The sequence below is a fragment of the Psittacula echo genome (genome assembly GCF_963264785.1).
Source record: "Psittacula echo genome assembly, chromosome: 4".
Classification (NCBI taxonomy): domain Eukaryota; kingdom Metazoa; phylum Chordata; class Aves; order Psittaciformes; family Psittacidae; genus Psittacula; species Psittacula echo.
Genome location: NC_137738.1, coordinates 108,389,190 through 108,400,483, shown reverse-complemented (window position 1 = coordinate 108,400,483; position 11,294 = coordinate 108,389,190). Strand labels below are relative to the sequence as shown.

The window sequence follows — 11,294 nt, the reverse complement described above, 5'->3', positions numbered from 1 at the left end:
CTAGGCCAGACTTGCCTCCAGGACTTCCACGATGCATGCGGCTGAGGGACGCTTCTTGGGGTCCTCACTGGTGCAGACAGAGAAGAGATCGATCATGTGCTGGTAGGATGAATCCAGTTCATCTATGTTGAGGGCTGGACGTGTTCCCAGGGCGTTGTAGTATGCTTCCTCATCAAAGGAGTCTTCATTGAAAGATTCATCTGGACAAGAAGGTGGCAAAGTCATGGGGCTTTACTCCCCCTTATCTATCACACAAGGGTTAGGGTTACAAGGGACCTTAAAGCTCATCTACTTCCAACCCCCTGCCACAGGCAGGGACACCTTCCACTAGACCAGGTTGCTGCAAGCCCCGTCCAACCTGGCCTTGAACACTGCCAGGGATGGGGCAGCCACAGCTTCTCTGGGCAACCTGTGCCAGGGCCTCACCACCCTCACAGGGAAGAACTGCCTAAGATCCCATCTCAATCTCTCCTCTGTCAATTTAAAGCCACTCCCCCTTGTCCTGTCCCTACAGGCCCTTGTCCAAAGCCCCTCTCCAGCTTTCTTGGAAGCTGCTCTAAGGTCTGCCTGGAGCCTTCTCTTCTCCAGGCTGAACAAGCCCAGCTCTCTCAGCCTGTCTCCATAGCAGAGGTGCTCCAGCCCTTGGAGCATCTTTGTTGCCTCCTCTGGATTTGCTGCACAGCTCCACGTCCTTCTTTAACATGTTGGGGATTCCAGAGCTGGACACAGGACTGCAGGCGGGGATCTCACTAGAGAAGGAAAATCGCAGAGAGGGAAAATCCCCTCCCTCAACCTGCTGGTCACGCTGATGATGATGCAGCCCAGGACACGGTTGGTTTCTGGGCTGCAAGTGCACACTGCTGGGTCATGTCTAGCTTTCCATCTACCAGTATCCCCAAGTCTTGCCCTTGCAGGTGTGCAGTGGGATGTGACCTCCATGTCAGCTTTCCTATTTCTGTTAGCAATAATTACTGCCTGGGATACATCATTACTTTCTGTTTGGTTCAAATTACATATTTTAAAGCTGCATCTACCCCCTTTCTCCCAACAGAATAACTGAGTCACCCGTGCAGAACTGGCTGGGAAAAAGCTCTTCAGCCTGGAGATGCAGTTATTAAACACAAGGCAGCCTGTGGGGCTGTGCCAGCGTGAAGGCTCTGGCAAGAGGAGTTTTCCCAGCACAGCCTGTACGATCTTTAGTTTTGCGGTGCTCCAGTGTGCAACTCTGCCTGCAAGCAGCAATAGTACCATTCAATAGCATTAGCCCATCCAATCTGCTCCGTGTAACTCTGAACAAGGGGATCACCAAGAAGGCCAACAGCATCCTGACCTGTATCAGCAATAGTGTGGCCAAGGAGGGCCAGGGCAGTGACCATCCCCCTGTACTGGCACTGATAAGGCTGCACCTTGAATCCTGTGTTCAGTTCTGGGCACCTCACTACACATTGAGGTGCTGGAGCAGGGCCAGGGAAGAGCAGTGAAGCTGGTGAAGGGTCTGGAGCACAAGTGTGATGAGGAGCAGCTGAGGCAACTGGGGGTCTCAGGAATTGGGGGTTTAGAGGGCACTTTCTCACTCTCTCCAGCTATCTGAAAGGTTGTAGCAAGATGGAGGCTGGTCTCTTCTCCCAAGTAACAAGTGATAGAACAAGAGGAAATTGTCTCAAGCTGCACCACAGGAGGTTTAGACTGGATATGACAAAAGATTTCTTCCCAAAAGGGTTCTCAAGCGCTGGAACAGGCTGCCCAGGGCAGTGGTGGAGTCACTGTCCTTGGGAGTATTTAAAAGATGTGTAAAACTTGAGAACATGGTTTAGTGGTGGACCTGGCATTGCTGGGTTAATGGTTGAACTCTGTGATCTTAAAGGTCTTTTCCAATCTGATTGATACTGTAATTCTATGGCCAATCCCCATGGGCACACAGGAGGTGCCCAAAGTAACTCCTCCTGCTTGCCCGATGCTTTGTCAGTGCCGAGAGGGTATTTGCAACCCTAACACTGGCCATGGCACAGCACATTTGGTTTAGTTTCTCTTTTCCAAAAGGCTCAAATATACTTGTGTACCATTTCAAGCATGATGTCACTTTAGATATTTTTTGGCGATATCATTTTAGTGGCATCTCAACAGCACCCACCACACAGCTACAGCCTGGATGATTGCTCCTGTGCTGCATGGATGTGGGATGGAGCTGGAGCATGGCTGAAAGCACTACACAGCTCTCAGGGGAGCAGCCCTCCAGTTCAGGGACATCTTTGAAGCCTACCTCTCTGTGCTGACAAGCAGCTGAAGGTCAAGGTGAGCTGTTAGACTAGCAGCTGGTCTGCAATGATTAGTTACCATCATCTATCAACTTCTCTTTTGGATTTAAAAACCTAAGCAAAGTTGAAAGTGGCCTTGGGGTAGTGCTGAGCACCTCTGTGCTGCAGCAAACTCCTCAGTGAGCTACCCAGCGTGCCTGGGAGATGCAGCCGGCGCAGATAGATGACTGCAAAGCCCTTCGGATGGCACCTGAGGGAGACCTAGCACTGTGGGGATACTAATACACACTGTAAAAATCAGTCCTGCTCAGAGAGGAAGGCATTCTTAGAAGCAGAATTTGCTCACCAGCAAGATAAGGAAACAAACCTTCATCATCAGGCTCATCGCCCAGGTTGAGGTGGGGCACGGAGAGGGTCATCATTTCCCAGAGAGTCAGCCCAAAAGGGAAGATGTCAGCCTTGTCGGTGATGATGCCATCGTCCTGCAAAGCTTCCTTGGGCTTCCACGGCTCAGTGCCAATGTAGTACATGTCAGGGTCACTCACTGAAAGGAAAAGACACGGCTCAAGTCTCTGCTAGGACTCACAAACACTGTGAGATGCAGTCACAGCTCAACACACAGCAGGGAGTTAGCTTGTCAGTTAGCTCAAGTGTGCTAAAGCCACAGGGCAGGATCTTCTGGGAGCCTGAACCCATTTTTCTTTCACACCTGCATAGTCTCAAATCCCCCATGACCTGCATCTTGCTCTGCAGAAGTGCCAGACCCAGTGGGGCTCATGTCTCTCTACTGCAGGCCCAGCAACGCAGGCTGGGAACTGCAGAGAAACCTCCATGTGGTCTGAGGCCATGCAGAGAACTGAACCATCATCTTATCATAGGATCACAGAATGGTTTGGCTTGGAAACGACCTCAAAGCTCATCCAATTCCAACCCCCTACCATGGGCACAGACACATTCCACGAGACCAGGTTGCTCCAAGCCCCTCACCACCCTCACAGGGAAGAGCTTCTGCCTAAGATCTCATCTCAGTCTCCCCTCTGTCAGTTTAAAGCCATTCCCCCTTGTCCTGTCCCTACAGGCCCTTGTATAGCCTCTCAGCCTGTCTCCATAGCAGAGATGCTCCAGCCCGCAGAGCTTCCTCATGGCCTCCTCTGTGCTCCTTCCAACAGCTCTACATCTTTTTTACATTGGGGGCCCCAGAGCTGGGCGCAGTTTTCTCCAGTTCTCATCACTGTTCAATTTAATGCCTCCTTGATTTTAATTTGCCTCTGGAGAGCTGAAGTAATCAGCTCTCAGCCTGACAGAGGCAGCACTATCTCTGACCCAATCCTTTTCACCCCACTCCCAAGAGGAGGTCCCACATTTCTCCCCACTCTCCCAAGCTATTGGCAAACTCAAGCTGTTTAAGAAACTTTTGTCTCATGGGGTGAATTGTCAAAGCCCTGCCTGTAACAACAAGCAAATGCCAAAATCCTTCAACACTTAATGGGCCATTGCACTTTAATCCTTGGCAGGGACTGGCCCTTTCACTGTTGTTTGGTGCCCGTTATCTCCTCAAGACCATGAGGAGGCAAAGCCAAAATCAGGGCTGGGTGGAGAGGACTTCTTCCTGTTCAACCAGCCCAGAAACTGATACTTGAGCCACTCTCCTCTCCAGATTACACTGGGCGCTGCCTCCAGCTCTCTTGCTCCTTATAAAAGGGACGAGCCACTAATAAAAATGTAATGGAGCAGCTTTATAAATTACGAGGCTGTCGCAGGCCCAAGCGCTGTGTAAAGCGGCAGAGAAAAGCATTCTTGTAATTAACCCAAACACATTCCCGCTGCTCACAGCCAAGCCACGACGCCATTAGACATCTGCTTCTCATTTACATGAAGTCTTTATAACACTCACACTTGGCTTGTGCTTCCTTCTAGCCCTACGAGAAATATTCATTTACTTGGCTCTTTGGCAAGAGCATCTCCTCAGCTGGGTCTAGCAGGGCCTGATCCAGCATCCTGTGTCCATGTACAAGCACAGGAGGGCACAAGATGGATGTCACAGGTCTGGAGAATTAAAGCTAGACATTCCAGATATCCCCTTCACCCAATGCAGGGTGCGAACACCTTGCCAGTCCTTCTCTCCATGGACACAAGAGGGCAAGTGCATTCCCTCTGCTCCTGGAGTCAACCTCAAGCAGCCACTAAGCATCCAGATCCCCATCCTGGCGGCACAACCTACCAGTCATATTCTCATCCAGGGGCAGGGACACTCCCACATCACAGATCTTGATGGCTTCAAAGTCACCTTTAATGACCACATTGGAAGACTTGATATCTCCATGGAGCAGCTTCTTATCATTGTGCAGATACTAAGAAGCAGAGAGAACCTGTTAACATCCGCTTACATCTGTGGAGAGGCAGGAAGCGCCATTGGATTTGGACAACAAAGCACCAGCTTCTTCAATATTTAATGTATTTAGCTTTAAACTAAGCTCAAAGATGGGTCAACACCTTCCTTAACACTTACAAAGCACAAGGAAGTTTTTTCCACCCAGCATACTTTTGGAGGCTTACTGCTGACTTTTAGTGAAAGGCTGTGAGAAGCACCTCAAGCAACAAGCCCTTGAGAGCAGGTGCAAAGCGCAGGCATAAGCTGATGGCCAAGTGCAGGTCTGTTATCCTGAGAGCTTAGAGCTACATGTCCTCGGCAGGAATAGCACAGGACTCACTGTTACAGCCACCTGTGCTTTACCCTGAGCACTGGCACAGCCCAGGAGAGGCTCAGAAGCCATGCTGTGGTTTAGTCTCCATTTCCCCACCTTTTCCTCCTACACACAACCTCAGTGGCATCAGCTGTCAGCCATGGGCATCAGTTAACCAATTTCTGTGCCAAGACCAGCTCCCTGCAGCTGCCTGGGGTGGCAATAAGGATGCAAGAGCCAGCAGCCAACCTCCTCGCCTGGCTAGCAAGCCGGGACAGGGGGTAGCCCCAAGGGATGGCAGCAGAACGTTCATGACAAAACCTCTTGTTGCATCTCATGTTGTATTACTTCAGTCTCAAGCCTCAGAACTCGGTTTTCACCCTGTACAGCACCCTGGTGAAAGAAACACTACCAAGCACCTGCTCTCCATCTGCTGGCACAGCACACCAAATCCCGTTATTTTTCCAGTATCCCCAGTGTGTACGATTCCACACAGAACAGCTACAGTTTAACATTAAACATACCTTCAGCCCTCTCGCCATGCTCAAAGCGACTTTGAAGATAGTGGCAGCAGGAAAAGGGCCCAACCGTTTTGCACTTCTTTCTTCAATCAAATCACAGAGTGACTTTTCTCCTCCGTATTCCATGGCCAGGCACATGCTTCCATCGTTGGCCTCGGTGAACGCACGGTAACCTGCCAACAAAGATCATCTGTTAAGAGCCAACGCAGGCACTGGTATTTCCGCATGCTTGCCAGCCCGATGGAGCCAAAGCATTTGGGGCTACTGTCCAGCTGCTTTCCTGGTGCATTCCCAGACGCTGCACCCCATCCCAAGCCAACTCACTCCCCAGGGGAGCTGCTCGCAGCTTTATGTGGCGAGGCAAAGCCACAAGAACATCCATAGTGACCTGCACAGCCCCGAGCCGCAAACTTCATTGAGGGAAAGGAGCTCCCTCCCCCAGGAGGGCCCACAGGCACCTCTCTTCTTGCTTCCCTGGTCAGCTTTGCACCCTGTGCCCAGGGCAGGGAGGTTTGCCCTCAACTTTGCAGGGTGGAGAACCAGGAGAAAGGAGAGCAGCAGCAGACCAGCCGGACCAACATGCCCATTTCAAAGATAAGGAGCTGCAGGAGCAAGACAAAGGCTGGAGAGGACCTTTGGGAAAGCCAAGCCCTCCTCTTGCAGGGGTCATTTCACAAGGTCAAGGCTTGCGCATATGGACAGTCATGTAAAGGTTCTTCCTCCGTGTTTTACTCCTGTCCGTAACCAATACTCTGCATGGAGTTATAAATGGCAACATCTTGCATAATGGCATAAGCTGAAGTGTTATTCCATAACTGATTTGGCACCTTTTTCAAAAGCAGCAATGAAATGTTTGCAGTGTGAGAGGCTGAGCCTATCTCTGCTCTTGAATTCCTGGCAGAAACAAGACGTGCTGGTTTAGGGATACAGAGTTCCTTGCACGCAGCATTGCTAGCACAACTGACTGTACCAAGATAGTTTAAAGAACAAATAAAAGGATGAAGTCAGAGGAAGCTCTTCTGACTGGCACGAGAGATTTTAGATACGAGCAGAAATTAAACACAGACTAAAGCAGCTCCTCAAAATATTCCTATCACTAAGAGCTGAGAGCATGACAGAGCCTCAACTGCCACCTCACAAAAGTATCACTGGGGGGGGTCCCAGAGCCTCATTCCACGCACAGAAGCCATCCCAGACACCATAAAGGGGTTGCCCATCCTTTGCCATGTTACAAGTGGACTCTCCCCGTGCTGGAGCAGCCCCACAGCACAAAGCTGGCAGCAAAACACCTCTCAGCTCCGGGGCAGCCTCCACACAGCAGCAGCTTGTGAGATACCAACCTCTCGGTGACCAATGCAAACCTCAACAGGCAGCAAAACACCACAGTGTGCCACAAGTCATATTTTAGGGCAAACCCCATTGCCTTTCTCCTGCACTAGCTCAGAGAGGGAGCCTCGGGTCCCTGTGCATGCCAAGAGCACTCTGGCTTCTGTCGGCAAGTGTGGCCAGCAGGATGAGGGCAGTGACTGTTCCCTTGTATTGGCCACTGGTGAAGCCACATCTTGAATCCTGTGTTCAGTCTTAGGCCCCTCACTACAAAAATCATAGAATAGTTAGGGTTGGGAAGGACCTTCATATCATCTAATTCCAACCCCCTGCCATGGGGCAGGGATACCTCGCACTAAACCATGTCACCCAAGGCTCTTTCCAACCTGGCCTTGAACACTGCCAGGGATGGAGCACTCACAACCTCCCTGGGCAACCCATTCCAGTGCCTCACCACCCTTACAGTAAAGAATTTCTTCCTTAGATCCAATCTAAACTTCCCCTGTTTAAGTTTGAACCCGTTACCCCTTGTCCTATCACTACAGTCCCTAATGAAGAGTCCCTTCCCAGCACACCTGTAGGCCCCCTTCAGATACTGGAAGGCTGCTATGAGGTCTCCACGCAGCCTTCTCTTCTCCAGGCTGAACAGCCCCAACTTTCTCAGCCTATCTTCACACGGGAGGTGCTTCATCCCTCTGATCATCCTTGTGTCCTCCTCTGGACTTGCTGCAGCAGCTCCATGTCCTTGTTATGCTGAGGACACCAGAACTGCACACAGGGCTCCAAGAGGGGTCTCACCAGAGTGGAGCAAGGGGGAGAATCCCTTCTCTGGACCTGCTGGTCACGCTGCTGGTGATGCAGCCCAGGACACGGCTCTTTTCCGGGCTGCAAGCGCACACTGCTGGGTCATGTTCAGTTTCTCATCGAAAAGAGACATTGAGGTGCTGGAGTGGGTCCAGATAAGGGCACTGGAGCTGGTGAAGGGTCTGGAGCACAAGTGTGATGAAGTGTGATGGTGTCCCTGACCATGACAGGGGGGCTGGAACTAGATGATCTTAAGGTCCTTTCCAACCCTAACTATTCTCTGATTCTATGATTCTAAGAGCAGCTGAGGGACCAGGGGGTGTCTAGTCTGGAGAAAAGGAGGCTCAGACGAGACCTCCTTGCACTCTACAACTACCTGATAGGAGGTTGTAGAGAAGTAGGGTCAGTCTCCCAGGTAACAAGTGATAGGACAAGAGAAAACAGCCTCAAGTTGCACCAGGGGAGGTTTAGATTGGATATTAGGAAAAATTTCTTCCCTAAAGGGCTGTCAAGCACTGGAACAGGCTGCCTAGGGCAGCAGTGGGGCCACCATCCCTGAAGGGATTTAAAGCATGTGTAGATGTGGCACTGAGGGACATGGGTTAGTGGTGGGCTTGGCACTGCTGGGTTAACAGTTGGACTCTATGATCTTAAGGGTCTTTTCCAACCTACCTTATTCATGATTCTGCCACCGTTCACACTGCCCTGCCAATTCTTGTCATGCAGGGCAAGGCTAAGTTAATTTAAGAAGGTCCAGGGTAGGCCTGGCCCAGGGAGGTCCAGAACCCACAGCCCTTGGTGTCAAAGGAGCCCAGAGAAACCCTGCAGCCACCTTGTGTCACATCACCAGCTCCTGAATCAGCTCCAATGTCTCAAATTGCAATTTAAGCAACACAAGCTGTGCTGGAAACTCACCCACAATGTTGGGGTGTTGGAGGTTCTTCAAGATCTTGGCTTCATCGTTCAGTCTCTGCTGATAGATGCTTTGCTGGCTGCTGTTGCATTTGGAATTGATTTTCTTCACGGCCCATGGAGAGCGAGATAAACCTCTGGGAGATCTGCATAGGAAAACCCGCACGGCTCAGAACCACCACACTGGTAAGCAGCACCATGGTTGAAGCTCACACAGGTCACTGAGGAACTCTTTTGGAGAGCATCTGCATTTATTTTGTGGAATGAATAAAGAACAATGCTGAAATAAATGAAAGCGTGCCAATGTGCACACTGCAGAGGTGTGTGCAACGCCTGCCCCAACCACAGTGCTCCTCCAGTGAGCTTCCAGGTGTCTTAAAAAAGAGATTTGTGTTGATTCTCTCATTTTCTGGTGGAGGAGCAGAGGCTCAGGGAGGCAGGCAGCTGCCCAGCAGGCCACGGCAGAGCCAGGAATGGACCCAGCACATGAACTCCAGCGAAAGGCTGAAGGGATTACCCCAAAACAGTGGACTCCTTCCCAGTGGACTCCTTCCTAGCACCAACACCTCCAGCACACATGGGACAGTTGTAAATCCCACCCGCCTTCCTCGACAACATGCCCAGTTAAAGGGGTGCAGGCAGTATGGGAAGGTCAATGCTCTGAGGGCTGGAGCACCTCTGCTATGGAGACAGGATGAGAGAGCTGAGCTTGTTCAGCCTGGAGAAGAGAAAGCTTCAGGAAGACCTTAGAGCAGCTTCCAGCGCCTAAAGGGGCTGACAAGAAAGCTGGAGAGGGGCTTTTGACAAGGGCCTGTAGGGACAGGACAAGGGGGAATGGATTTAACCTGAGAGAGGGGAGATTGAGATGAGATCTTAGGCAGAAGTTCTTCCCTGTGAGGGTGGTGAGGCCCTGGCACAGGTTGCCCAGAGAAGCTGTGGCTGCCCCATCCCTGGCAGTGTTCAAGGCCAGGTTGGACGGGGCTTGGAGCAGCCTGGTCTAGTGGAAGGTGTTCCTGCCCATGGCAGGGGGTTGGGACTGAATGAGCTTTAAGGTTCCTTCCAACCCAAACCATTCTGTGGTTCTCTGGTTCTATTTATCTAAGGGAAAAAGATGCCAAGCCCCATTTCCAAGCACCACCTCATGCTGTGCTCTCACAAGTACCTTTTCATGAGGTAGACGTTGACTCCAGTGCCGTATCCAAGCTTCTGCATGAAAGGGGAGGCTGGAATAGTGACAGAAACTGGCCCGACATCTAAGAAGAAAAGAAACCCAGCCCCATGAATGACCCCATGCAGCGGATCAGAGCAGCTTTCCTGGGATGGAGGCAGCGAGCGGCTTCCTGAGCTGCCTTTACTCATTTTTCTTCACCAATTATACCTATTTTATCTCAACTCATCAGTTTTCTCATCGTTACCCTCCCGATTCTCCCCCCATCCTACTGAGAAGAAGAGAGCAAGTGTCAGCAGCCCTGGTGAGCCCCCATACCCTCTGTTTCTACACCAGCCCCTCTAGAAAAAAGGCACATGCCTCAACAGAACTCACCGGGTTTCTGCCTCTGGAGCAGGTTGTTTTGAGACCTGAAGGCTTCCATCACTGCAAGCCTGATCCCTACAGCACAGGAGAGACTTTTGTCACATCTCCACCCCCAGAACGCAGGAGGAACCCCATGGAAGGGCCTGGGAGCACAAGCTGTCGGGACTCTAGCCGTAACCCAGGCAGGGGCACTACAGGTACCGCAATGGTACGTTAAAGGACGTAAGTTACACAAATAACACCTCTTGGGAAGCTCGTTTGGCTCCTCCCGGCTCCTCTCAGCAAGCAGGTTGAGAGCTGAGGCAGGGATGTGCCTCCCTGCACGCCCAGCTCCATGGGCTCCCTCCCTTGTCACCGCTGCTTCCCCGCGGGGCTCATCACCCCGGGGCTGGCCTGCAGAGGTGGGCTGAAACCTGTAACAGGGCTGGGGTGGCTCAGAAGCGAGGCAAGAGCCTGGGATGGGTGTCCTAAGGGAACCGGCAGGGGATGTGGCACCAAGGGAGGGAAGCTGGGGGCGTATGAAGCATTCCCATGCTGCTCCCAACAGGATGGGACTGGGGGCCTCACCTCCACGGTGAGCAGGGCTCCAAGTTGGAGGGGGGCAAGAGAACACTGATGGGTGCCATTACTGGGGTGAGGGGGTCCCAGATCGGAGGTGGGGGGGACACGACTCCTGGTCCCCACCTCAGGGGAGAGGAGAGGCACAAGCCCGGGTCTGCCGGAGCCCGCCGCGGTGAGGAGAGGCCGGGGCAGCCTCGCACCCCCCGAGGTAACACCGAAACCCACAAACCAGCCCCACACCACCGCCGTTACCTGCTGCCGCAGCCGTTTGAATCCTGCGCGCGCGAAACGGCCACCTCCCCGCTACGGCGGCCGCGGGTGGACAAAGCGCGCAGGAACGCGGAGGGGGCGGGGCTTAGAGGGGCCCCGGTGCTTGAGGAGGGGCCGGGGGGGAGCGCGAAGATCCGCGAGTGTTTTGGGTGGGCTCCTGGGGGTCCGCAAGGCTTCGGGGTGATCGGAGAGGGCACCGGGGTGCTTGGGGGGGATTCTGTGGGGTTCCAAGCCCTTGGGGGGTGGGGGTTTCTGGGGTCCCCAAGCCCTTAGGTGGGGTCTCTGTGAGGTCCTCAGCCCATAGGGGAGGGTCTCAATGGGATCCGCGCGCCATTGAGGGGGTCTCTATGGCATTGCCAAAACTTGACGGGGACGGTCTCTGTTGGAGCCCCAGGCTGTGGCGGGGCTGAGGGCTGTCTATGGGGGT

At 52.6% G+C, this 11,294-nt stretch overlaps 1 protein-coding gene across 1 annotated transcript; it reads right to left on the bottom strand.

Annotated features, from left to right (window-relative positions):
• Nucleotides 1-10,094, bottom strand: PBK (PDZ binding kinase; the record flags this gene model as incomplete). The annotated part of the gene is made up of 7 exons (XM_080615294.1): nt 1-200; nt 2,623-2,799; nt 4,477-4,606; nt 5,464-5,633; nt 8,506-8,648; nt 9,665-9,755; nt 10,046-10,094. The coding sequence occupies 7 exons, from the start codon at nt 10,092-10,094 to the stop codon at nt 1-3; spliced, it is 960 nt and encodes a 319-aa protein (XP_080471420.1).
• Between the last annotated feature and the right edge of the window lie 1,200 nt (nt 10,095-11,294).